Source organism: Genypterus blacodes, unplaced genomic scaffold (genome assembly GCF_046128005.1).
Source record: "Genypterus blacodes isolate CSIRO-AG114 ecotype Tasmania unplaced genomic scaffold, CSIRO-AGI_Gbla_v1 ptg000073l_1, whole genome shotgun sequence".
Lineage (NCBI taxonomy): Eukaryota > Metazoa > Chordata > Actinopteri > Ophidiiformes > Ophidiidae > Genypterus > Genypterus blacodes.
This window is the reverse complement of record NW_027466883.1, coordinates 3,691,676-3,719,362: the sequence shown is the minus strand read 5'-3', so window position 1 is coordinate 3,719,362 and position 27,687 is coordinate 3,691,676. Positions and strand designations below refer to the sequence as shown.

The following is a 27,687-nucleotide window of genomic DNA, read 5'->3' as shown; positions in this document are numbered from 1 at the left end:
GGACTGCCTGAAATGCAAAATAAAATGATAAAATAAAATTAGAAGGAACTGGTCTGTGTAGGGAGGCAGTAGCTCAGTGGGTAGAGCTTCCACTTGTCTTTTCTTTCAAAAGCCTTTATCGCACAGGTTCTGTTGCTGAAACATCCACCTGCAACATCTGCCTGCCACCAACTGAGAAGGAGCTGTGCAACTACACAGACCTCCACACGGGGGATCCATGGTTCTGTGTCAAGCCAAGCCGCCTCAGCTGCGATGACAGGGTCGACCATGCCATGGGAGAATTTAAGAGAAACATTACAGCACAGGAGGAGAAGCTTTTTCGCAGGTAAGAAGAAACCCAAATCAAAGCCCTGCCCTATTTCCAGATTTAAATTGGTTCCACTAAACTTCTGCTCTCTGTGGAGTTGACTCCTGCGTTTCCTGCCTAAAATTAATTCACCATTTTGACATTTAGTCAAAAACTTAGAACTACAGTTGTTGATTCCTTTGATATGACAGGTAGAAATTTATTGAACAGACAAACCTTTTGCGTCATTTTTTTTGATTGACCACTAAGATCACCCATCCAAGAGAAACAACATTGTCTTTCCTCAGGCCAGTGGAGCAGAAGCATGTTTCATATGTTTTAATGAGGTTAGCATTGCAGTTCCCGGTTCTCTAGCTTGTCTGTACGTCGTGCCTGCTTGACACACCGTATGATCTTGCGGTTAGGATTCCTGGTTTTCACCCAGGCCGTCCTGGTTTGCCTCCCGGTATGGGGAATTACCCTTTAAGGGCCTGGATGGCTCAGTCGATAGAGCATCAGACTTTTAATCCAGGGTTCAAGTCCCTGTTAAGACGAGGCTCTGCTTTGAGTACTTACCACTACAATATGGGCAATTTAGACATTCTTCTGGGGCGGCAGTAACTCAGTCCATAGGGAGACTGGGGATCGGAAGGTTCGAGTCCCCTTGTGGACCAAGAAAGTGGACTGGTAGCTGAAGTGTTGCCAGTTTGCCTCCAGGGCAGAAGGAAGGACATAGGGTAACCGGGATTTCCCACAAATCTACAAATGCTGTCTCGCTCAGATTCACAAATGTAAAGTATATGCTAGAGGTCCACTGATTTTGATTTAGTTCGGGTAAGACTATAAATTCAGATTGTGGAGGGATCTGCCAAACCCTGTAGCTGGACACACCGTGGCGTCCCTCTGGTCTATCATCCAGAAAAAAAGCTGCCTTATGGACCCTGCACTCAAGGGTGTGGAGCCCATAGGCCAAGTGGTCAGTCCAGTCAAGGGAAGTGACTAAGTCACTACACTCGCTATCACTGAGCAAGAGTGGACAGAGTCTTTCTAAGGAAGTACACCTGGAGTGGCTGATCACTCAAAAAAGAGAGTGTACTTCCTGTTCATTGGTGAGTTAGCAATTATCAAAGTAAACTGAAAAGAGGTGCGTCATTAGGTGGGATTTTAAAACATTTCTACGGAGCCTGCCTCTTTAACGATAATGTGTTTCAATCTACTGGTTTTAGTTAAGACTCTTGCTGCCGTGTTTTGAACAAGCTGCAGTTTTTTCAGAGCAGAGGAGCTCAAGTCAGAGAAGAGGACATTACACTAGTCCTTTCCAGGAGTAACAAATGCATGAATTTGAGTTTTGAATGCATCTCCCATCCATCTCCCATCCCATCATCTCCGACCTTAACCTTATTTATACTTTTTAACAATTGTCCTTTTACCACTTCTTTTAAATTATTCAGATTTTCTGCCCCTCTTCCTGGAATTTGAGATATTTCTGTATTCACTTTTCTTTAGTGGTGTCAACATGAAAGTTTCCATAGGTGCTTCTGGATCTAACAACGTCACCGTGCTGTCAAAAGAGAACGGTAAAGCAAAAGACATTTTAATCTAACTTCAGCAAACTTCAGTAACTGAAAAATTATTATTGATTATTATGAAAATACATTGAAAAAGTATTGATCATTTTCAGTATGCTTGTCACCCAGACATTTGACAATGTGCTGTTTTATCCTTAATACACATAATGTGTATATGAGCAATAACCAAAAACGACTAGAGATTAGAGAGGGCAGTGCAGTTTTCAGCACTGACACAAACTACACATACTATGTTGATCTGTTCTTTCAATGGAACAATCTCCAGTCTACAGGCTCCACTCTTGCCTGTGATGGGTTCCAGGCAGCAGTCTGTTGGGAGAAATTTGAGGAAGTTGGTAATGGTTGCCATTTCAACATCTTAAGAGAATTTTACCTTTGCTGTTGCTGATCTCGGCCAGCATTGTGTTTGTTAGTCTGTCATGACAACCAGTAAGTCAGGTTTGTGACAGATTTGTATGTTGTTCAGGGTTATATCAGGAAATATATTAACATTACAGTAATAAAGTAAATCTATTAATGCATAATCGTAAACAACTGTTTACAACGATTTATCTGTTACATTTCCTAGTTAATATTGGTAATGTTGTTTTTTATTGAAATAAATAAAAGAAAATACTTGTATGCCTCTCTCTATCTGTAACCTTAGTCAATATTCAAAGGGAACCTTTTTTTCACAGAACAACAAAACAACCAAAATAAAATAATAATTTCCTTCAATGAAAATCCGACACACAGTCCATGCCTTGGAGTAGTCGACATGTCGACATATCGACATGTGCTGCCGAACATAGAGAGCATTTGGGCAGCTTGGGGACGGAGTTGGGGAATTGTGTCAGGGACATACTTTGACTTTGAGCGTCACTGGAGTTCAATCAGCTCCATTTGGTGGATTCCACGTCAACTGCAAATTGATTACTAAGCAGTCCAAACTTACATTTCTGGGATTCAAAGTCGGCAAATCGGGCGGCAGTAGCTCAGTTGCTTTCGCTTGGGAACCAGAGGGTCGCCGGTTCGAGTCCCTGCCGAGGTGGCACCGAACCCGCAACTGCTCCCCCCTCTGTAATGGGTGGTAATGTAATGTAAGTCGCTATGGATAAAAGCGTCTGCTAAATGATCGTAATGTAATGTAATTAAACTCGGCGCTGAGTACATAGAGCATCCGAGTCTCCCACGCACACAACTGGGTGTGAAAAGCCCTCACCGCAGCGTACATGTCTGTGATGACACGGCCTCGCCCCTGAAGCTGCAGGTTGAGCACATCGAGATGTCTCGTGATGTCACACAGAACGCACTCGCAGAGCATTCTGGGATGTGTAGTAAGATTAAGATTATATTAAGATAGTTTATTTATCATGTTGCATGCAATTTATGCGCAAATTACATGCAATTGAAATTTTTCTTGCACCCCCTCTTACATATCACACCCACAAACACATGCCTAACAGAGGGGGTGCAGGGCAGCCATTTTTCGGCGCCCATGGAGCAGTTGGGGATTCATTGCCTTGCTCATGTGCACCTCGGCAGTGCTCTGGAGGCAAACTGGCAACTGCTTTAGTTGGTCCACACAGGGGACTTGAACCGGCGACCCTCCGGTTCCGAGCTGTCAACCCAGCGGACTGAGCTACTGCCGCCTCCTGAGATACTGCCGCCCCCAGTATTAGCAGTGCATGCGCTATTTATTATTTATTTGATGTCATCTCGCGGGCCAAATATAATTACACGGCGGACCAGATTGGGCCTGCGGTTTGACATCCCTGTGTTAGATGTTCTTTTCTAAGTGAGGTCAATTTAGCAGTATGTATACTGGCATCCTCCCGAGGCAGTAGCTCAGTGGGTAGAGCTTCCGCTTGGGAACCGGAGGGTCGCCAGTTGGGGTCCCTGCCGACGTGCCCCTGAGCAAGGCACCGAACCCTCAATTGCTCCCCCCTCTGTAATGGGTGGTAATGTAATTTAAGTCGCTTTGGATAAAAGCGTCTGCTAAATGCTCGTAATGTAATCCTCAATATTTGCAAAAAAAAAATATTTGGCTATGGTGGGAACCCTGTAGCAATCTGATACGTTCACAGCAGTGCTTGAACACACACTGAAAGATCAGGAAAGTATTTGTGTATACAGCATACAATCTTGCCACAGAAGCTATATTGTTTATTCTTTTTGATAAAATTACAACTTTATCAACTAAAAACATTATGACCATGAGCAATGAGCTATATTTTGGGGCAGAGTCCACTTAAAGTTTATTCCATTTAATGAAATTTGTGAACAATCGTTTTATTTGAAACACATGACTTGATAAGAGCCTATGATAATGAGCATATTCATTACTGGAGCGCCTGCATTGGCAATGAATAGGAGACAAACAATGAATGGGAACTGACTTTGTTAAGTGTCCTGAAAAGAGTTTCTGGATCAAGAAAATTCAAGTTTAAGACATAGGACATAAGCTTACTGCACAGCTCTTATCAGATTGGCAGGTTACCTGACATATTGAGTTAATATTACTGTGGCGTGCTTTGCATTGGACCCAGCTTTGTAATGCAACTTGTTTGCTGCAATCTGAAAGACATTCATGTGAATGTTGATGTCCCAGATTCGCTTTGATTTGACTTTTGGTTCTGCAGGATGAATGTTTATGTTCACACAGCTCACTCAATCACCGCATCCGTGATATTTTTCAAGAAGTATGGATTCAAAGACATCCCTCATGATCAGGTACTCCACAGCATTGTTAAAGTGCAAATGCTGAAGTTGTCTATAGCATCTACGTCTTCACAGTAGACACCACAAAGGTGGTAATGAAGCCTGAAGTCTGTCCTCTTTCCTTGCAGGGTATAAAGTATGTCATGATTCCTGAAGGTTTGAGAGATTTCAATTGGCTTCAGGGTCTTCTAAGTAAACAAAGGGTCACTCAGGGCCAATACAAAAACCTATGGTGAATATCAACTCCCCATATTTGGTCCAACAATGTCCTTCAATGTCCCACAATGAGCCAATGTGTGTCTCAAATTTGAAGAATCAACTATTGACTCTGTGTCTTTACCTTCCAGGCCCTGGACGTATTATCCTGGGCAGTTTTATGAGAACCGTATTTATGTTCTCCACCCAGATTTTCTGAGATATGTGCGGAACAGGTCAATTCCTTTTATAAGCCTATGCAAACATCTAAGACAGGGGTCTTCAACACAGGGTCCGCGAAGGTACTGCAGGGGGGTCGTCAAAGTTGTGGTTGATAAGACAATTTTTTTTTTTTAAACCAATTTTTCCCCCCACAAATTTAAATGTCTTTACATACACATTAACATGAATCCAACATGGGGCAAATTGGGGAATATTGACAAAATTCTGAAAAAATTGACCCCGCAGTCATCGTTTTGTAAAACTAGAGAAAACCTGAAAAGCCCATATCTTGGACTTGGAAGGAGTGAGAGAGCTAAAAATCAGACACAGCCCCCAGGCTGCAATGGCAACAATTTTTGTGAATGTGGGGCACATTGGCCATATTTTGGCAATGGAAAGCACCTGAGCGCTATGACTGAAACAGAAATAGCGGAAATAGCTCAGTTGGGAGGGCGTTAGACTGAAGAGCTAAATGTCCCAGGTTTTAGCAGAAATCACCCTTGTCACAAAAATGTCAGTGTAACCATGGACCAATTGGGTCATTTCTGTGAAAGGCCCATATCTTGGACAAGGTAAGAGCTAGAGCTCCAGAAATTCAAACACATCATCTATGTGGCCCTAAGATCATTTGGGGCAACTTCACCGACATCATCTAGATGATGTAGATCAAAGATCATCCACATCATCTAGATGTGGATGAATTTGTCGCATTTGAGAGAGCGCATTTCTCTTTGTTGAATTCATATATTTGTAAATCTGACTTTGAAAGAGTCAGTGCCTCCCCAGCGACGAACCTCACTGCACGTCACTGAATAGCTTAGAATTGAATGCACAATAACAGGGTAGCTATGTCTATACATGGCACTAGGCCCAGTTTGATAAAATATTTATACAATAGGGGGTCCCCGCTCCTTCTCTCCATCAGTTTGGGGGTCCTTGGCCTGAAAAACGTTGAAGGGCCCTGGTTTAAAAGACAAGAGTCATTTCTGTTCACACTTCCCTCTGAGAGCACTAAACCAGTGTGTCTCATATGTTCAGAAACGGTAGCAGGTTTTAAAAGTGCCAATGTGAAACGGCATTATGAGACAAAGCATAAAGGTTTTGAACAAACATAGCCACTAAAATCTAAAGTGAGATCACAGAAACTAAGTGTTCTCAGAGCCCAATATGAGCAGAGTCCACCCGGATCCTGAGCCACACATTCACTGCCCAACAACCTGCCAATCACGAGTGTTCCCTCAGAGCTGCTGGGATTTTTCTCCTCTTTTTGTGTTGAGATTTATTATCGGCGAAATTAGTTGAGACTGTGAGTCAAGATGCGAAACAGAAAATGGGAAATTCAAACTTTTGCTTCCTATATTGTATTTAAATTTAAGTCAAGCATTTTATTTGAACATGCACAATTTTCACATTTTATTTATTTTATATTTATACTTATTTTGAAATGCAGCCCTACTTTTTCTTGATACATTAATGTTCTATGTTACATTACAATATTGTCCAATCGTTTTTTAATTCATTTGATTTGACAGTCAGGTATCCATTATATGCAGATGTTGATGGACTAGGTTACTTAAATATGTATCACACTAAATAGGACATTATGATCTTCCGGACCTTTGCTTCAAGAAATGTTCTCTTAACTGGACCACTTTAAATTTGAGTTGAATACCCCTGCTCTATGCCCACTAATGCTAAGAATTTCACAATTACAACAGTTTGTAAATCAAATGTGTACAAATGTTTCTGCTTCAGATTATTTTATTTAAATGAGTTTACTTTGGTGCAATACAAAACATAACTGTGGCAAAACTCAAAGGGTTTCCAAGCTTTTTACACACTGCATCATTAAACAGAGGGATTATGGTCAGAACTCTTTACTTTTTCGTCAATTGAAATGGATTAAATGCTTTTTTCTGTTACATTGTGTAGAGCAGAAACCCACTGAAGGAGTTGAAGGGCAGATGATCAACATACACCTTCTTGCCAGCCACGAGGTCAACGAACACTTTGTCCCCAACCTCCAGGGGAACGACTGCACCATTGCTGCCCTGGTCGTGGGTTTCGGCCCAGTAAATGTCCCACACACCAACTAGCCTCTCCGCGTTCTTCACGATGAAAGCAGCGGTATCGGCCCAGCCCCGGTTGTTGGTACGCACCGTGAATCGGAGGTAGTACATCCCTTTGACCGGGGCCGTGAAGACTCCTGCCAAAATAAAAACTGCAGTCAGCATTGAAGGAATTCTCGTCTATATCTCTGTTCCTCTGGCAAATGCAGACAAACACAAACACCTGTGTAGGACTACCTGTTGCAGGATTGTAGCAATTGCCATCGTTGGAGTAGAGCCAATTAAACCTCAGTGGCGAGGGAGCCTCGTAAGCCCGTTGTCGCGGACAAATTTGAGTTGCAGAAAATGCCACCCGTGGAGGACCTGTAACGTCACATTTCAAACAGTTGATAAAGGGAACTTAGGCCTTCGAAAAATACATTTTGCAATGTTTTACCTGAAATCAACTTCTGCCGTTCCTTCTCAGCCTTAAGCATCTTCGTCTCCAGCAGCGTAATTCTTGCTGCCATGGTCACCTTCTCTTGCGTCACTTTCTCTACCGCTTCTGACAGAGAGTGTCGTCACATTAAAAAAAAGTTGATAAAGGGAACTTAGGCCTTCGAAAAATAAATTTTGACATGTTTTACCTGAAATCAACTTCTGCCGTTCCTTCTCAGCATTAAGCATCTTCGTCTCCAGCAGCGTAATTCTTGCTGCCATGATCACCTTCTCTTGCGTCACTTTCTCTACCGCTTCTGACAGCGAGTGTGTCAGATCGGAGAAGGAGACAACGGTGGTTGATGCCGGAGACGGAGTCACTGCGTCCTGGTTTTGATGGACTGTATCACATCGGACGCAGCAAAACGCAAGCAGCAAGAATGCGAGTAGCTTCATGCTTATGCGTTTGAATCTCTTTGTGGTCATTCTCGTCTCAGTCGCTCCTTTAAATATCAAACGTCAAAATATGCAACCTTTTTAACACGTCACTCCTCGAATACACTTATAATAGTGGTCCAGGCAAAGAATTGGGTAAAAAAGTCACGGATTCAGGCAGGTTTCACAGAGATTTGCTCATCTCGAAAAAAAAAGTATTTATATATATATATATATATATAATATATAATAACAAATATCACTCGATTAGTTCATATAGATACACATCATACTATCTGGAGATCCCTTGTGGCTCTTCCCAATTCATCTGTCATTAATTAAGATGGATTTCGTGTTTGCCTGAGGTGCCAAGAGTCCGTCCTTACTGTCTTGATCTGGATCTGGATCAGAGCCCAGCAGTAAAGTCATTCCTTTTATACACAAATGTGACGCCAGCGCAACAACATAATATGTGAAATTAACAAAGGGACGTCCAAACAAATAACACAAGTATTACGTCAATGATATGATTTTAGATGGATGACATCACTTAGCCTAAGACTATGCAACACTTTTGACCTGAATTTTCTGTTTTCGAATGAAACGTTAGAAAGAAAGTTACAGAGTTACAAAGTCATGCCGAAACTAACATTAACACGAAAATGAAATTAAAAATCATTTGTAACTCTAATTAGTTTTATGTTACTTTATCAGAGAATGATATTTATGGAGCCCCTTAATTGGACAGAAAATGATATCTGTGTTCTATTTGGTGAGCACCAGATAATCTGATACATGTGTTCTCCACCGTCCAAAAGAACCAAGCTGTTGTTCTTTACATGATCTTGCGTCTTTGAAACTACAACAAAGAAAACCTCTAATCTATTATTGTTATTTTTAAAACTGTTCTTATTTTTGTTGGGTGATTGCAATTACTAACAAAACTGAACAATTATAAAGTGGAGATGTTCTGATCCGTTTGTCCCGTCAGAGCATATATATACCGTCCTCACAGGTAACTTGAGTATACTGGAGCTGAACTGATGTCCTTGATTTAGGCAGAGACATGTCTTCCATTTTCTGAACTATCTCTTTTGTTTTTGTCGGAGAACAGATGCACTGAACAGTTTGTGTATTCGCCGTCTGTTTTTATTGCCAATCGAACTTTTTTAACTTTACAGAATTATCTGTAAAACATGTTATCTGTTAAATGTAATAATGCACCATGAAAACGTCACGTGAGGAATTGGTTATGGCCCTACGCAGACTGTTGTAACAAAGGATTAACAACATTTGACCAGCTGAGTGAGGGAATGAATGAATCATACAGTAAAGTCTAACACTGGAGGCGCGCAGTTAACGTTTTCTGCATCTTAACACCCATTCATCATCCATTCTCTGTACCCACTAATCCTAAGAAATTCACAATTACAACAGTTTGTTAATAAGATATGAACAAATATATACCGTCTCTTTAGGGGCTCTGTGAATAACAAATGTGATCAAATTAAACAAAACAAATTCTAACCTGTTTCTGCTATCATTGTGTTTTACGCCTTATGTCAGTACTCACTTCCACCTTTAGGGGGCAGCAGCGTTTTGTCGAAGCACGGAAGCAACAGAGCACACATCCGGACATCTACGCTACGTCCTCGCTGTGCTAAAGAGGACTACTCTGCAAAATTCCATCTTTTATTTTTATTATTCGAGGCTCCAGCAAAAGCAGCAATGTCAGAAAGAAAAGTCTTGAATGTAAGTATTAGGGTACACGTCTCCGAATTGTTTACAATGTTTAACCAACGCATATAAGCTGTTTTCAGTCACCGTATTACCGATCCGTATTAGCCCTGGAAGTTAACATGAACCATTTGGAGAATAGTTGTAATATTTCTTATGTGGTAGTGACACATCAAACTGTTGCTGGTTTCAAGTTCAGCATCCTCATTAACTCATACTTTTGTTCTTCACAGAAATACTACCCTCCAGATTTCGACCCATCCAAAATCCCAAAGCTTAAGCTCCCTAAAGATCGACAGTATGTGGTCAGACTGATGGCCCCGTTCAATATGAGGTAAGCAGTAGTGTGTATTTGCTGACTGCTATTGGTGATTGTGACACAAGTGTGAACTACAGTAGATCAGCACCCACATTCGACTGCCCCCCCTCAGACTTTCGCTTTTTCGCAAACATGGAAAAAGGTTTTAAATGAGACCCATTTGTCCTGACGTGATGATATATCAGCCAAATATCAGCATCATTGGCAGAAGTATATCAAGTTGAAAGGATATTATTAAAATACAGAGTTTTCAATGATAGGCTCAGGAGTTATCAATCAGTTCTTGTATGCTGTGTGGCTGACTGGAATGAGAATTGTCTTCTGCCAGTGAGTCAAATAATTCTGTTTTAGGACATAGACTCTACAGTATAACTTCATGGTAGAGACGCCATGTCCCTGAAAATCAGTCCTATGGCTAAAGTGTCATCACCGCTGGCTGTTTGCAGGTGTAAAACATGTGGCGAGTACATCTACAAGGGGAAGAAGTTCAATGCACGTAAAGAGACAGTCCAGAATGAACTGTACATGGGTCTGCCAATCTTCCGTTTTTACATCAAATGCACCCGATGTCTTGCTGAGATTACCTTTAAGGTAAGACTTTGTCATACTGTGATTAGAACAATAGCCTTCAAATAAGACAAAGTATCAAAGTTGAAAGGTAATACAGCGCTGTGCCAGTGTGATAGTTTCTGTCCTCGCCGTAGACTGACCCCGAGAACACAGACTACGCCATGGAACATGGTGCCACACGAAACTTCCAGGCTGAGAAACTAATTGAGGAAGAGGAGAAAAGAGTCCAGAAAGAGAGAGAAGATGAAGAACTAAATAATCCCATGAAGGTAAGTGTGTAGATCATTTCTGTTGTTGAGTGTTGTGGAAGCATTGGGAATGAGGAGTTTATGAGGATTGTTCTCTCGCCCTGTTCTAGGTGTTGGAGAACCGCACAAAGGATTCTAAAATGGAGATGGAGGTTCTGGAGAACCTCCAGGAGCTGAAAGAGCTGAACCAGAGGCAGGCTCAGGTGGACTTTGAGGGAATGATTGACCAGTACAGGGAGATGGAGAGAAGAGAGAGAGAAAGGGAAAAAGACGAGGACGAGCAGGAGACAAAGTGAGCGAGGAAGATTTCAAGCTAACCTTTGCTATTGTAAAACTCCTACACATATCTTGATGCTTAATGAATTTCTACAAAGTCACATAACTGATGCTTTGCAGAGTGATTTACAGGTACACACTGACCTTTTCTAAGCCTGAATTCTAAACTGTCTATGTCCTGTTGGATTGCTACTATTTACTTCACAGAGAGATGTTAGATCGTGCGTTAGTGAAAAGACTCAGAGACTCTGACTCTGATGAAGAAAGTGACGGGGAGAACAACAGCAGCAGCAGCAGCATGCAGCCAGAGACGTCCAGCACAGACAAACCAACAGACATTCTTACCACTGTCAAACTTGTAGACACACAGGTATGTATAGCCCCTCACATTTGCCATAAATGAAATGACATGGATCAAATACACAAACTTAAATCGGTACGAAGGAAACGCTCAAATGAAATTGAACATTAAGAAGACCGTGGGAACAACGGAATTCTCTAATGTTCCTTCATGTGTTTTTGCAGGGAGCCACAGTCGGAGGAGCAAAGAGGGCCAAGGTGGAGAGCTGGGAAAGGAGTGTGGGGACGCTGGGTGGTAGAGGCGCTCTGGGCTCTCTGGTTGTGAGAAAGAAACCAGCATCGTTCACCAAACCCAATCCAGTGACTCCCTCTGTTACTCCTAAGTCACCAACAGGTAGCTGTAGAGATTTGACGCAGTATGCTGTAACAAACGTGTGTTACATTACATTACGATCATTTGGCAGATCATTTTATCCAAAGCGACTCACATTACATTATATTACCACCCTTCGTAGAGGGGGGAGCAATTGAGGGTTCGGTGCCTTGCTCAGGGGCACCTCGGCAGGGACTCGAACCGGCAACCCTCCAGTTCTTAAGCGGAAGCTCTACCCACTCGACTACTGCCTCCTTACATATGTGTCAAACTTGTCACTGTTTTGTAGCTCGACAATGGTCATCTTTCTTGTGTTACAGATTCCAAGGCACATGCAGCTGATACCATTACTTCTAAGCCCATAACCACGCAAAATGGACCATCATCTCTCAGCCTCTTAGGGGCCTATTCAGACAGTGACAGCAATGACAGCGAATAAGAAGAAGGTGCTCAGGATGTTTTCTGAACCGGACTGCATACTACTGACCAGGACAAGATTATTTGATTTAAGATCGCATAAGATCTTGTTGTGGAGCAACAAAGATCTGCAGAGTAGCAGATCTTGGTTGTAGTAGTAGTTGTAGTTGATGTTGAAAAAGTTGATGAAAAGTTTCTATAAAACATGGCTCACATGTGTTTAATATTTAGTCAATGTCTTGATGGGCTTCCCTCATTTGGGGAAATGTCTTTTCTTCTGTCCAAATACAATCCACTGAATCATGGACCCGCAGTCACTGAGTGCTTAACTCAAAACATAGTAACGTTAGATTTATGTGTAAGGGAAATACTAGTGTTGTATTTTTGTGTTTTATTAAACTTGTTTTATTTTACTTTCCCCAAAATGACTTAAGACATTTTCTTCATTCCTTAAATGTTGTTGTTGGTTAGTGACCATAGTTATGTCGGCTACTATTCAGAGATAAGGGGATGGGAAATTGAGGATGTGTGCAAATGTCAACAACAAACTAATGTTTGTGCTGTCATTTTTGGGCATTTCAGAGAAAATTGTCTTGTCCAGCCTGCACACTTTGTATTCTGAATGAGGGTCGGTAACTTTTCGTGCACATACTGTAAACCTCTGCACGCATGCAATCATGAGGTTTGTATGTTATGTGCCCTATTAGAGTTGGTGGTAAATTGATCAGGTTGTACTTGGTTCAAAAATTGCCCTAACCACTCAAGGAATTATGCTTGTTGACCAGCCAGCTTCGTCAAGCCTGAGCTGGCCAACGGTCACCTCATATCTCTCTGCACAAATGTGTTAGTATATGTTTGATAGAAACTTGTTACACACTTAGTGTTGTTTTAGAAATGTATTTGTCTCACTGGATACTGAACATTCAATTTAATTTATCAGCCTCATTTTCGGCACTTGAGCAAGGCACTGAACCCCCAACTGCTCCATGGGCGCCGAAAAATGTTCTGCCCTGCACCCAAGAAAATTTTCAATTGCATGTGATTTGCGCGTGAATAGCATGCAACATGACAAAGTATCTTAATCTTAAAGTCAATGATTAAAATTCAAACAACATTTAAAAGTAATGTTTTCTCCCCTCATATTGCCATGTTAGGTACTCCGTATGACCTACACCGTTTTGACAAAAGGAAATCATCATCATGATGTTCACCTCTTTGATTGCCAGGCAACGTCTGCATATACAGTACTTGTACTGTTGCGTCATATGAGCTGATATTGGAAGGGTGAATGGAATATGGAAATGGCTGAGAAGATACACGATGAGGTAACATTAGCCTGATATACTGTATCTAATTTTTGTTCAGTATAACAGAGTCAGCTACTCTGTTGATTGCCCCCCAGTGTCTGTTTTAGATTTAGCATAGGGCACTCAAATCAATTCAATGGTATGAATTGGATTAGAAACACTACCCGGATCCTCCCTCCCTCTTAGGACATCACCTACTCTGTCCTAGCTCTTCTGATGCTCTTGTTTTCTAATCTTTCATTTCTAATCTGTCCTTTTTTTTTTCTCATTCATCATAGTACCTAACTTATTGCACTTCTGCTCTAGCTCTAGTTATGCTCTTAGCCGTTGGTTTAGGAAGGAAATGCGCTTACGATTTCTTGTGACCTGAAGTTCTTTTATCTACCTTTGTTGAACACACTTATTGTAAGTCGCTTTGGATAAAAGCGTCTGCCAAATGACCGTAATGTAATGTAATGTAATGTAATTGACTTGGACTAAACGTGAGAGTCTGAGGAGGAGGTTGACAGACTCAAGAATGTGGGAAAATTTACAACGTCCAAGATGGTTCTTTCTGCAGGGTGTGTGTGATCACAGCAAACTGGAAACGCTGAGGTTAGACCTTATTCTTGCAGATAAACTGCCCCTTTTTAATTAATTAATTTCAGGGCCTGTACAGCGTCAGACAGCAGACAGACAAACTTTTGTGCAAAGTTCAAAGAGCCGGGAGTACTGTATCTACAGTATCTAGTTAGCGATAATATTCATAGCAGGACACATTTTTGTGAGAAAGTTTCTCATTTGGACTGAGAAGTCTGCACTGCACATTAGGGACAATAAGGGTCATGCACTAAACACAATTTTATTTATGAATTAATCACAGTTAGTGAGGCTGAGATGCAGTCTTGCGAATGAAGTCTTAAGTAACTGATAAGATAAGATAAGAGTTTATTTAAGTCATTTTGCATGCAACTGACAGCAATCACACACAATTGAAATTTGTCTTGCACCCCCTACATATCACACACACAAACACATGCACTACAGAGGGGGTGCAGGGCAGCCATTTTTCGGCGCCCGTGGAGCAGTTGGGGGTTCTTGCTCATGTGCAGCTCGGCAGTGCTCTGGAGGCAAACTGGCGAATCTGAGGCCAAGTGTTGTCATGTGAGTTACAACTTATACATGACTAAATCCAGGACATCTTGGGCTCGTCTTATCTTACTACTTTGTACAGAAGGGGCTTTTAAGAGATGGTGTCGTTATTTTAAAGATATTTGGGTTTATATTTTAAAGACAGTGGTCTATTTTTAAGGGATGCCGCCATTACCTGAAGACCATTGGAACATCTTCTAGACCTTTATAGATGAATTAAAAGGTTAATGATATTATCAAATGCAAAGAATGAAGTTCCATCGTAATAACAAGCCAAGAATTGATTCATTTGTGTTCACAAGAATATGAACCCAGCTGCATATCAACTTGGTGCGTCTCCCTTTGCTGCACTACACCCTCCGTACCAGCAGATGTCCCTACGCCCGCCCTGAACGAACTTTTTAGTTGTTTCCGAGTGTCAGGAACGTATATGCGTCTAAAGAACTCGCATTTGGTCATTGGAAAATTGTAAGAAATGGACAATTTGTCCAAATAAATGCATAAGATCAGCAAAACGGCCAGATAAAGAATTATAAAAAATAAAAAGATTATGAAAAACGTTCATGTGACATCATTTCCGCCATCCCCTGCCTTTATGCACGGGCAGCCCCGTGCTTCTTTCTTTTCGCACGTCATGGCGGACCGGTTCAATAAGGTGCGTTGCAGCGGGGCAATCATAATGCTATTTTAGGCTCCATAGTGTACACAAAACCCTATTGTAACCGACAATACATGGATAGTTGCTACAGTAGCACTTTGTGTTGTTAATTTGCCTGGAATTGTTGTTCAGACTGCGTTCTCGATCCCAGAAATCACGCGTTCTAGCCCGCTAGCTTTAGCTTAGTGGACATGCCTTCCATCATGGTAGCTCCCCTCTGTTACCGACGCTGTTGGCTAGCTAGCTTTAACCACCGACCTGGGTACGTAAAAAATGCAATCTACACAAAATGGCTTTGGGAGACTGCTGTTCATCGACAGGATGCGTTCGGCAAAAAGCCTTGTTGTAGAATACGGTGGCATGCGTTGACATTAATGCAATAACGTAACTAGGCGGCTGCCGTCTGCCATGTGGCCATCGACGCGAAGTTCATGGTTCAGGCTCTTCTTAAATATCCGTGTTGGCTTGAGTAATGGAGGTATTTTGAGTTAAATGGTTTGAATAATATTTTCTCTCGAACTCCCAGGTTCTGCTGCTTGATGGCAGAGGCCATCTGCTCGGCCGGCTCGCTGCCATCGTGGCCAAACAGGTTTTGCTGGGTAAGTAATGTATTTGCTCACTGAAATGCAGAAAAGTTGGCGACATTAGTCTGGTATGACCTTAACTTGTCTATGATGATATACTATCTGCCTTGATTGAGTTTAACGACCATGAGAAAACTCACATGCACTACCATCTGAGACATGTACGCCATCATCAATGCGTGTTGTTAATTTGAGTCACTGTCTAAAGTTCAAACTACTTTTTGTAGGACACAAAGTTGTGGTGGTGAGATGTGAGGGCATCAACATCTCCGGCAACTTCTACCGCAACAAACGTGAGTGCTTTGAACATGTGTGCACGGCCATACGACTGATGTGTTGGGTTGTCAATGATGTTTACCACTTGAATTATTCGAGTTTAAGCGACCATGAGAATACTTACATGCACTACCATCTGAGACATGAGCGATACACCAGAGCTGTAACGTTTCTGTTAACACAATGTCCTGATGACCTGCGTATAATCTCTGCCATAGTGAAGTACCTGGCTTTCCTGCGCAAGAGGATGAATACCAATCCCTCTCGTGGACCGTACCACTTCAGGGCCCCCAGCAGGATTTTCTGGAGGACAGTCAGAGGTGAGAATTAAATGAGCATGGATTGAGTAGATTGTCGCACATTTTTTGGTGAAGTCACTGGACACTGAAGATGTGCAATTAAGTGCAAAGTGAGGTTCATTTGAGTGTTTTGCAAAGTAACAGCCTGACCCTGTGTAGTTGCTTCTGGAGCCACCGTAGCAAAAATCTGACATTGGTTAAATATCAGGTCCAGTGACTGAAAAGGGGAGAGCCAGTTTCTTGGCCTTGTTACCCCTCCTCCCTCTTGTGCTGCAGCCAGTGTGCTGCATGGTGTCAAGCTGTTCGTAGAGGCAGTGACATTCCTTGTGCCTGTCCACACACCCTCAATGTGCCTATGATCATTCGTCTCTGTCCCAGTGCCAAAATTTTCCCTTGCTGAACAGTGATGAGCTCTTATCCAGAAACTGATCATCCATTGATGAGATAAACTTTTCGGATCTGATTGCTGAGTTTAGCAGGGACAGTTTTGTGCTTGGGCAAATTATTACTTGGTTGCAATGTCCATATTGAACCTGTACTGAAGTGATTTCCTCTGCAAACCAGGCATGCTCCCTCACAAAACCAAGAGGGGCCAGGCTGCTCTTGAGAGGCTGAAGGTGTTTGATGGAATCCCCCCACCCTACGACAAGGTGAACAGTCACATTTAAGACGTGCTTGATTGTGTTGTCTCGCCCTGGAATGGGGCTAAAGCTGCTGTCTGTGATGTGACTTTATATCCTTACCTACCTTGTTTGAGTGAACACACTGAAAATGAACAATATCTGAGACATGTCAGTACTGGTCATTAGTTGGATCCCCTGTGTTCTTTTTGTACTGATTTATTTATTTTTGGTCCACAGAGAAAGCGCATGGTTGTCCCAGCGGCACTCAAGATTGTTCGTCTGAAGCCGACTCGTAAGGTGAGCCTTTGTGAAGGTGAACATTTCACCGCTTTCCTTTCTGCGCATCTTGATGCAAAGCTTCATTTTAACTGGCACAACGGTTCAAACAACAATGATGAGCCTTTTATCCCGAAGCTGATTTATTGATGAGACAAACCTTTCGGATCTGATTGCTGAGTTGCGTCTGTAATGTTGTGTTTGCAGTTGAAGCTTTAAAAGTGTAACCACTGTCTTGTAAGGTGGTGTGTCTTCCCTGAGTTTTCAAATATCCTTCTTGATCTCTGTCCCACAGTTCGCCCTCCTTGGCCGTCTGGCACATGAGGTCGGCTGGAAATACCAGGCCATCACAGCCACCTTGGAGGAGAAGAGAAAAGAGAAGGCCAAACTCCGCTACACCAAGAAAAAGACACTGGTGAAGCTGACCAAGCTGGCAGAGAAGAACGTGGAGAGCAAGATTGCAAAATACACAGACGTTCTTAAACAATATGGAGTCATTGTCTGAACTTGAATTCTCTGGACAATAAAGATGAAATAAATGTTTATAGATGGTGTCTAAACTTGCTTTACTCACCAAGATGTCTGGTTATCTACAGTAAATGCCTATGTTCAGCTCTTGGATTAGGACGCCTAACAAACATTGCATGTTGCAAATGGATTTGAATGAAACCTGTAATGCAGTGAAGTTATTTTCCAAGATTCATACAGACTTCAAGTTACAAACTAATGCACCAGCAATAACAAATAAGTGAATATAAGATTAACCACTGCAGCACTTAATTCATCAAGGAGACGAGACAAAGCAGCCCTAGAATGGATTGTCAATGCAAGGGCTGTAGAAATTTAATTTTTCACTCGGCATTGTGGGAACTTGGTGGCATTTGAGGCCTTCAATCTGCCGCCAGTCAGAAAATCCATAATCTGAAATTTCACAAACTAGACCAAAACAATTGGATGTTTTAGGTCATGATTATTCTGTAGTATCTCTCAATATAGTCACAAAAGCTACCAGAATGTGCTATCCTTTAAATGCACCAGAGCTTAGTGCTGTGAATACAGGTTGCACAAGGACCCAGAATAGACTTGAAACCACTGTACACATCAGTTCTTTTCACCTTTCATGTTCGGTTGATCTCCATTTTGCGTCGTAATTTCCACTCATGCAGCAAGTTGACAAGGTATTTGTGAATGAACCTGAAATGGATATTGGAAAAGGACATTTTTTCTATGCACTTTCATGTTTCCGCCAGAAGATGGCAGTGTGAGACTTTCAGTCGTGGGGTTATTAGGGAAAACAAAACTAACAAAAAACATTGAAGCCTCATTATTGTTCACATTATTGTCCAATTGCAGTTTCGGGTGGAGCAAAATTATTAAACTACATTTTGAATTCTTGTCTACCTCTACGACCGGTGACCCTCATGCATAGAAATATGCAAATTCTTTCATCAATCTCTGTTGCATATTTTTGTATGCAGCTGTTTTGACTTATTTGTAATATTTCCTCATCATTGTTATGACGCAGGTCTTGAAATCCGTGGACAATCTGACATAGTCATTATGGGAATAATCAAAGAATCCGAGTAAATTATGGGCAAATTATGGGCAATACAACAACAACTCAGTTTGAGTCGAATATAGTGTCTTATATCTAAAGTCTTTAACTGCGTAATACGGTGTACAGTTGTTTACTGTTTACTCTTTAGCCCAGGCACCTCCAAAAAATATCATGATTTGATGTTTTCCTGAAGGACCTACAGCCTCTAAAGAAGGAAATGTGATTATACACCAGGTCACTTCCAATGTCGCTGTGCTCAGCAGTGATAAGAGTTTATTAATTTCTCACTGTTATTTTAGGCCAATCAAGAGAATAAATGAGCACCTGTCATGTATTTGGTGTGTTGAAAGGAGCAGGTAAGGTTTCGACTGACTGAAAGTAACCTATGTTCCCTTACATGTAACCTTGTGGACCTGTCTGGTCTGTCTAGTCTCTGAGGAGTGCTGCAGTTATATGGATCCATATCATCACTCTGAGCTGACGCTTTAGAAAAAAGAGCAGAACCTTTATAAGGGGCGGGTGAAGAATTCAAATGAATTTGGCTGTGTGTGTGACTCGCCCTGTGCCTGCAAATCAGCTATGACTTCTTCGGAAGTTGACTATTTGCATTCCATGGTGGCATCCTCTCTTTCATTTTCATCCATTTTTTTGCCATAGTAGACTATGTGAGGGGAAACATTGTGTAAGATAAAAATATAGAGGAATGCAATAGAGAGGCCAGAGGTCAACATGGGTTATAGTTTAATTCAAAGTAATGGCCCCGACAAGTCTGGGAATAAAACAATAAAATAGAAGATCTGACAACTCCTCACCGAGGGGGGGGTGAGGAGTTGTCTGACATCTAAAAGGGAGAAAGGGAGTCCTCGCTGACGGATAGTCTGGGGGGCTTTCCTCAGATTATTGGAGTTCACAGAAGGGTTAATTGAACTGTACTGTTGTTGTGTCATTAACATGTTGCGAGAACACCAGAAGATAACACACTGATGGCACTAATCAAATAGTAAGATTAACACACCTGGCTGATTGGGAATTAGGGCAAAGGCCACATGAATTTCAAAGATGCACAAACATCCATGACACCCTGTTTGAGATGACTATATAAGCCAGACCAACTAAGAGCTGGGAAGGCATTTCTGCTTACCAGAACCTTCCGTGTGCACGCTCCGCTGTATATTGCTGACCAAACACGTCATAGCCTAAGGCAGGGGTCTCCAACCTTTTTGCCTCGGAGAGCTACTTTGACAAAATAAAAGTGTCTGAGAGCTACTCATGTTTTACATCATTAGTAACCTTTATCCACATGGCTGATTCTCCACCAAAACCAGCTGAATAAGCGTCTTTTGTGTAAACATTTACAAAATGTTGATATCCAACACTCAACACTCACATTTTGTATCAAAATGCACTTCAATTCAGCAACATAAGCTTCTTTTTTGCTGTTTACATTTTCAGTGTCAAGCTCACACTAATAACTTCACATCATATTAATAAAAAACAAAACAATGTTATTACTGATTTTACTATTTAACTAATACTATACCTTTCATATTTCTCATTTTATGTCTGTCCACATATCACTGTCACAATTTCCCTTCACATTCCCTGTAGTTCCCATATCATCTGTACTTCACATGCATTCAGTCTGTTCTGATGTTAGTGAGATAACAGAGTGTGTGGTACTGTTTTCATGAGGAATTCAAATAGTGTTGGAATGTTCTTGCAGTGAAGCACGTTCTCTGTCATACAGTTTTGGAATGTTTTCTTCAGAGTGTTTTCCTGTTTGGAAGAACATACACTGGATTGAGAGCCTGAGTGGAGCTTCTTTTTTCTTCCAACTGGACTGTTGGATGCACAGCTCTCATGTCTGTGAAGGTTTTTTGTGGACCCTGCTCGACCTGACAGCTTAATTCTGCATTCTGCCTTTATGTTATCACAATTGTTGCATGCATCCAAATGCTGCTTTTTTCCCCAGCTGTCACTCATCTTTTCGCACACTGCTCTGTACCTGCAGTAGGCCGAGACCACCCTGTCATTCTGTCTTGTATAAAGTTGCAGAAACACATGAAAACGGCCCTCGGACGCGAGCCGGCTCCCATCGTTGACCTAAAAGAGCTAAAAGAGATGATATGGGAACTACAGGGAATTCTTCGAGCCTGTGTGTTCGCTAACGACACATGACACCCTGCTAGCAGCCGGAGAGTCCCGTGAAAAGTTGCCGTGGACTTTGGTTAAGTGGCGCTCCACAAACGCGTTCGCACCGCAAATGAGACACATTCACATTCATAATTTGTTGCCTTTCATTGGGGCTGTTTTCGGGGCGGTCATTCTCAAATCCGGCGTGCGCTTGCTGGCAGAATGTTACGGTGTCACGGAATCAAACATGGCAGCAGCGTCATTTGTTGGACTGACAGCTGATCAGCTAATCGTTTTGTGACAAAAGGAGGCGGGATGTTTGTGAATTTGATTGGATAGAAATCTAAACAGCTTTACCAAGTGGCGATGTGTTGTCAAATTTTAGTAATCTTTGAACCTTTCGGCAAAAGACTCGGAAACGCTTTGCGAGCGACTGGTAGCTCACGAGCGACGTGTTGGGGACCGTAAATTGCCCTCAAATGCGAAATGTTGAAATAAATTGTGGTTGTTAAACTTTAAAATACTCTTGGTTTTTTCGTAATGTGATTGATTCAAGTAGATCGAGGGTCCTATATTCCCGCGTATGGGGACAGGATCAGAGGTTTCGGCCCGCTTGACTCACAGTGCGGCAGATCTGAGCGGCCACGGACCTGATCGGAGGTAAATCACTGACTGAGTGGGGCGGACATAGGGGAAGGAATTAGCACGAATAATATTTCGCTGGTCTAAGTTTATGATTTGTCAGAGCAAGCGAAAACTCTGGCCTCTGAGCTAGCAAAGGTGTCATGCCTCTTAGTACAAATTAATCCGAAAACCGCTCCTGAAAGTGCCGTAAAATGTTTGTAATCCGGTCGGTGACATTTCTTTAAGCGATGCAGGAACACCCTGTTTGAACGAACAATCTAGCTTTGGCGTAATAATGAATGAATAACTAACAGTAAAGTAATCCTGAATACCCCGAGCGAAGATAGGGATCCGAAACCGAATTTCTCGTCCTAAAACAAAAGAGTTGGCGCATCTATTCACAGAATCAACCAATCAGAGACTAAAAATTATCACTAGCAACAACTACATCTATCTTATGGAGTCAGATAAATGAGAACATTTCATTATGTCTGAATAACTTCACAGCGCAGATAGGAGACCAAGCCACGCCTCCTGTGATCTCCGGACGCCGTCGTTGGACCGGAAGACGGAAACCCATCTGGGTTACAATTGTATAAATAAAATCCTGTCTGATTGTTTACACAAACATGACCCCTTACCATACCCCTCACCAAAACCCCCTCACCAGCCTCAACACCTCTGACCAATATCTTGCACTCCTTAATGTGATTAGTTGTGCATGTGTGGTGCTTGTGTTGGTGTTGACATTTCTCATTTCATGTGGATCCAAGGGATATGAAAGATTGGTTATTGTCTTGATCAAAGCATTCGCTGTCTGGAGGCGCTTGTTTGCTCTCACACCTTCTATCTTCGTCTCTCTCTCTCTCTCTCTCTCTCTCTGTCTCTCGCTCACTCTTTCTCTGTCTCACATGTACCCCATACTTATGATGCCTCCTGATGCGAAGGCCCACTGAGGATCAGGAGGAAGGCCAATCTGACGCCTGTCTGCCTAAAGAAAGGAGGAATGGCATGTCTTCTGCAAACAGATGGAGAAATCACTGTGACGGCTCCAAAAATGAGGTTTTTGGTTGGTGCTGCCTGCTGCAGAGCTCTTTCTAATCACACCATCAGAGACAGATTGAAAAGACCATGATTGTCTCAAACTGCTCCTGTAGACCCTGCCTATCATGGGCCCCACCGATTATAGACATCCTCCTGTTGCGCTGGCTCTCCCACATCTTTTTCCAGAATGGTTGCACTCGTGTGTGGGAGCTTTAAAGCACAGTCCTGTAAAGAGATGAGATTTAATGGTTCAGTGCTACTTATGCTATATCTAACCACGCTGAACTATTGGGTTGCTCTTGTTAAACTGACACAAGTGAAAGACTCTAACAGTCACTCAGCTGATGTACCTGGTGCTTTACCCTGCGAGCATTAAGATGCACAGTGGGTAATAGAAATGATACAAATGCTTCCATGCAATCCAGTGTGAGCTGATTGGCCACTCTTAAGCTTCAATTTGACGTTTCGGTAATGTTCTCTGCTGCATCTGTGTTCGGGGTATGACGCTGAATCATTATTGATACAATGACGGCTTCAAAACCAGATTGGTAAGGGAGCGCGACAGTGAGCACAGCTTGCGCAACACATTTGATCTGAATCGTTTTTTTCCTACTGTCTGCCTAAGTCATCCTCCCGCAAGAGCACATTTATTCTGAAGCTCAAAAGCTGGCCCTGAGCAAGATAATGGGAAAGAAACTAAAAAACGAGAAGAGGTAGAGTTTGAGTACAGATAAACATGTAATACCTTGGAGAAAGAAAATCAAGAAAGCAGACGTGACTGAGAAACAAGATGTCGCCTTCTGTAAATCAATAACTTGGTCTCTCGGAAAACTGTCCAGGAGAGGCAAATATAGAGAAATTATTTGCCCACAGGCAGACTTAGTCGCTATGTTGATATTCATACTTTTTTTTTGGCTACAATTGTTTCCAGAAAAAACTATACAATCTATATTTTACTATTGATATACAGCGAACGTCAGAAAGAGAATTGTCCTTGTGGTTCATTCACATCTTTGCATTCCAATAAACACAAATAAAACAAAACTCAAAGAGAAATTACAAACCATACATGACTGCAGAGCAGTATAGTGTGTGTGTGTGTGTGTGTGTGTGTGTGTGTGCGCCTTGTTTATGTTCAATGACCTGCCAGCGTTATTGAAACGATCTAAGTTATGCTGAAGTTGTTGTATCCTTTTTTCGGACACAAGACTGTCTGTGTGTGGGCAAGCGCGAGTGTGTGTTTGTGTGTGTGCGTGTGTGTGTAAGCTGTTGCTATTGGCTGATTCTAGTCGCAAATTGAATTCAGAAATTAAGATCTGGAGGGAGGGGAAAGGCAATCATAGAAACCTTCAGCAGCTACGCCGTAATGAAGCACCTCTGACGCAAACACACACACAGCCACAATTCACGCCACATCGGAATTTGCTCTGAACACAGCGGAAAGAGGCCTTAATTGTGCCTGAAAGGTCAAATTTCTATCCGTTGACAGCCTGCTTGTGTATGTATACCCACCAAAGTGTCCTTGAGCAAAAACAAAAGCACCTGTGTTTGTGCAGAGATAAATGGCTGCGGCGAGAACTCCTCTTCACTCAAACACATGTGCACAATGGTCTCGTGGGAATGCATGCGGAAAAGACATCTGTAATTAAACAGTGTGTGTAAGACAGTGTGACAAGCGTGGTCAATTTCCCTGTTAGGCTGAGTAACAAGCCTACAGCGCTTTCCATCTGCTAAGATGGAGGATTTGTGGAATTTTGAGGGAGCAGAGATCGATAGTTGAGTGAGTGGATTGGCTGTGTTAAGATTATGCAGTCCTATAAGCAGATAACATCATATATAAATACACTTTATTACATGATGTGGCTTCCTTAAAACCCCATATAACCCATTATTCACATTCCTAAAACACATTTTTGTAACACCACAAATAGTGCAGGACACACTTCTGGCTCTGCAGACATGAAACCTGTTTAAAATTAGATTTCTTTCTTATTTTATAAGTTATGTGTGACCTGTGTGTCTGTGCGAGCTCGTTATTGTGCTCAGATTGGAATGAAGCCAAAGCAGCGCTGCCTGGCCATATTTGCATATTCATAGATACTGGAATTTTCATTAGGGCAGCAGTCTGTACCAATGTGGAGTGGGTGGAAGCGCAGAGAAAATGTGAGCGCCCCCATCACCCCTGTCCTCCTCCTCTACCTGCTGCACCCTGGTCCTGCCGCCACAACTCCTGGGGGCCATGATTCCTGTAAGTATTTATTCGGGCTTAAAGTCATTTTTTGCCCAAATCCGACTGCATTAGTAGGAGATGATGGTATTTTTCACACAGAGATGTAAGGAGGATTTCATTCAATTCTGTAAAAATGGTTTTGAGGAAGAAACCTACTGCATTAGGGTAGATGGTACATTGAATATTTGACGCAGTGTATGCAAAAGATCTTTAAATCATTTCAATTTGAATGTGTGGATGTTAAAGATAATAATAATATAAGTCCATTTAAATCTGCACGCCCACACAGGAGTTTTCTTGCTGCAAGTTGAAGCTTCTCGAGGTCGCCGAACTCATCTCAGAAGAATCACAAACATGTGATGCGGGGCAACGTCCTCTCACAGGTAAAACATGCCTATCAAAAGTGTCCAGCTCAGTCTGTATACGCCCACACAGCCCTGAGAATTGCACCAGATCATTTAAAACAAAAAAAACTGTGTAGGTGTTCACGGTCTAGCAGAGCGCTAAAAGTGTCTGACATGCGAAATGGAATTATTATAACTCCGCTGTGGAATAATGTCAAATGTGGTTTAATTTCATATATATGACACTCAAGACTTGAGAAAATGCGAGTATTCCCTTGTCCACAGTTCATCAAAAGGTCTCATTGTCTAAACAGAGCATTTGTGTTCTTTGGTAGACATAAATTGGTCAATCTAAGGGAAAATCTGATAAATAAAACTAATCATGGTTAAGACAATAACAACGCAATAACAGCGAATCACCTTTTTTTCCACTATTCTGTAGCACTCCAGCATCACATTTCATTTTCATCAAGGACAGGCATCCGTTCTTTCAGGAATTGTTTCACTCTTCTGCTGCACGTCTCACAGTTGATCTGCAGATTAGCAGTCTATTTCATCTCGATGGAACAAAACGCCTCGAACATTCGCTTCTTTTTTTTTTTTAAGTTTGCCGCGACCCTGTAGAATAACTTCTCACACATTTTATAGGGCAACAACCTGATGACTCCGCAGCTTGAAGGCATCCATTGGATTTTTCTCTCATCGTAAACCCAACAGCACTGAAGTGGAAATTCTCCTTTTGAGTTGCTCGGGGCCACAGGGTTTATATTGCTTATATGTCGACATGGATATAAGCTCTTTCCAAACGGCCTCCGTCCCATAAAGCTCAATATGTGGTCTTAATTTGTTTGTCAGTGAGATTTTGCTTTCATCCACACGTTTCTACTCTTCGGCCAAGACTTTGTTGCCACTTTTCGAGTTGTCAGTCTCCTTCATTCTGTTTAGTTGCCACACTTTGCTTTTGGAAACTCTGACAAAACGATTCATTGACAGATGTTTCTTGCTGTGGTGGAATGTTGCTGTAATTAACATGTATGTGAACAAATTGTGTGTTGTTGTTTTTTTTTGTTTTTTGACCTGTGAAGGACATGATTACTACTACACTCATTAGTCCCTTGAATGGATGTAACACCAAACCTCAGATCCATACTCAGCAAGCTTTCAACTCTCCACTAAACCAAGAATATACATCACATCAGGCCCCAGGGACAGCTTTGACCTTCTTGATTTACAATGGAAACTGCTGCAACAGACACAAATGCAAAACAATGAAACATGAATGGCAAAAAAACGTAGACTCGACTTGAAATCCTTCATTAACTCCAATTTACTTTTCTTTTGAGGGTGATGAAGATTCGACCGCGGTTCCAACAGTGCAGAAAGGTCAAACTCATTGACCCACTGTCAGGTGCAAGGTCCAAGGAGAGGAGAGGAGAGAAGAGGAGAAGAGATCAAAAAGAGAATGAGGCCTAAATCGACTTTCATTCCTCCTTCATCATCTGGTGCCATTGTATCCTTTCTGCTTACAATTTGCTCCATTGATTATTCATCCTAACTTTGCACGAGAGTGTAAAGAGCAGTTAAGTGTGAAGGATTATCAAAGCTGATGGACTGTAGCTATTTTCAGTGCTGGTCTCTGAGGTACAATAACCAATTGCTTTCTATTGATTCTGGGTTGCACATTTACTGAGTTCTGTATCACAGCAAACAGGGAGACAATAAGTGTTTAATGACATTTCAAGGAATTGGCATTTTCAGCGGGTCCCTGCAAATAAATTCTCTGGCTTGTGCTGTAAAATAATAAAACTAACTTAAAAGGGCCATCTTCAAATGCGAATGCATTCTCTGGGGGTGGTGGTGGGGGTGGGAAACAAACGCATTCCACGTTGAGCTAATGCGTTTGTCTTGTTTCCACGGCGTTCCTGCTGGCTTTTCAATCCGTATCAGCGTGAGTGAGGTTTTAAAAGTGGCATTTGATCAAACACTAAGGTAGCTTACTTTCATGCTGCACAGCAAGGATTCCATGATGACACACACACACACACACACACACACACACACACACACACACACAAACAAGCTCATCCAAAACACATCCAAACTAAATTTATATGATATATATAGATTTTTTACAGTAAATTCTTTAAAATGACAGATTTCAAACTCTGCTCACTGTAAATGTCGTGTGCTGCCTGAAAAATGAATGTTAATGGGGAGAAATTGAGCAGCAAAATACACAAGAGGATTTCAGCTCATACACACTGTAGATGAGGCTTACAGAAAATAATTCTAGAGGGATTTCAGGGATGAGCAGCATACTATTGTGTATATATATATACAGTACAGTAGGCATACTGTATATGCATTGTCTCCAACTCCCAAACTACTTACACAAACATACACACACACACGTTGTATAGAATCAACCTGAAGAAATCTATCAGAGC

At 41.9% G+C, this 27,687-nt stretch overlaps 2 protein-coding genes and 4 non-coding genes across 6 annotated transcripts; all 6 read left to right on the top strand.

Moving 5' to 3' along the window:
- Positions 1 to 9,526: 9,526 nt before the first annotated feature.
- Positions 9,527 to 12,581, top strand: yju2 (YJU2 splicing factor homolog). The gene is made up of 8 exons (XM_076157860.1): positions 9,527 to 9,665; positions 9,884 to 9,984; positions 10,416 to 10,560; positions 10,674 to 10,808; positions 10,898 to 11,079; positions 11,271 to 11,433; positions 11,589 to 11,757; positions 12,057 to 12,581. The coding sequence occupies exons 1-8, from the start codon at positions 9,642 to 9,644 to the stop codon at positions 12,173 to 12,175; spliced, it is 1,038 nt and encodes a 345-aa protein (XP_076013975.1). The 5' UTR covers positions 9,527 to 9,641; the 3' UTR covers positions 12,176 to 12,581.
- Positions 12,582 to 15,182: 2,601 nt separating this feature from the next.
- Positions 15,183 to 17,854, top strand: rpl13a (ribosomal protein L13a). Its single transcript, XM_076157637.1, has 7 exons — positions 15,183 to 15,246; positions 15,776 to 15,848; positions 16,061 to 16,126; positions 16,328 to 16,429; positions 16,973 to 17,058; positions 17,269 to 17,328; positions 17,603 to 17,854. Exons 1-7 carry the CDS (start codon positions 15,187 to 15,189, stop codon positions 17,810 to 17,812), a joined length of 657 nt encoding a protein of 218 aa, XP_076013752.1. The 5' UTR covers positions 15,183 to 15,186; the 3' UTR covers positions 17,813 to 17,854.
- LOC143006437 (small nucleolar RNA Z195/SNORD33/SNORD32 family) lies at positions 15,914 to 15,995 on the top strand. The gene has a single exon (XR_012964276.1). It is a non-coding gene; the product is annotated as a small nucleolar RNA Z195/SNORD33/SNORD32 family (small nucleolar RNA).
- On the top strand, positions 16,174 to 16,255 carry LOC143006438 (small nucleolar RNA Z195/SNORD33/SNORD32 family). Its single transcript, XR_012964277.1, has one exon. It is a non-coding gene; the product is annotated as a small nucleolar RNA Z195/SNORD33/SNORD32 family (small nucleolar RNA).
- On the top strand, positions 16,807 to 16,881 carry LOC143006441 (small nucleolar RNA SNORD50). Its single transcript, XR_012964279.1, has one exon. It is a non-coding gene; the product is annotated as a small nucleolar RNA SNORD50 (small nucleolar RNA).
- On the top strand, positions 17,418 to 17,490 carry LOC143006439 (small nucleolar RNA SNORD50). Its single transcript, XR_012964278.1, has one exon. It is a non-coding gene; the product is annotated as a small nucleolar RNA SNORD50 (small nucleolar RNA).
- Positions 17,855 to 27,687: the final 9,833 nt, after the last annotated feature.

Coding starts and splice junctions, on each gene's coding strand:
- yju2 (XM_076157860.1), top strand. CDS start 9,642: ATGTCAGAAAGAAAAGTCTTGAAT. Junction 9,666..9,883: donor CAGAAAGAAAAGTCTTGAAT/GTAAGTATTAGG, acceptor TGTTCTTCACAG/AAATACTACCCTCCAGATTT. Junction 11,434..11,588: donor TCAAACTTGTAGACACACAG/GTATGTATAGCC, acceptor GTGTTTTTGCAG/GGAGCCACAGTCGGAGGAGC.
- rpl13a (XM_076157637.1), top strand. CDS start 15,187: ATGCACGGGCAGCCCCGTGCTTCTTTCTTTTCGCACGTCATGGCGGAC. Junction 15,849..16,060: donor GGCCAAACAGGTTTTGCTGG/GTAAGTAATGTA, acceptor TACTTTTTGTAG/GACACAAAGTTGTGGTGGTG. Junction 17,059..17,268: donor TCCCCCCACCCTACGACAAG/GTGAACAGTCAC, acceptor TTTGGTCCACAG/AGAAAGCGCATGGTTGTCCC.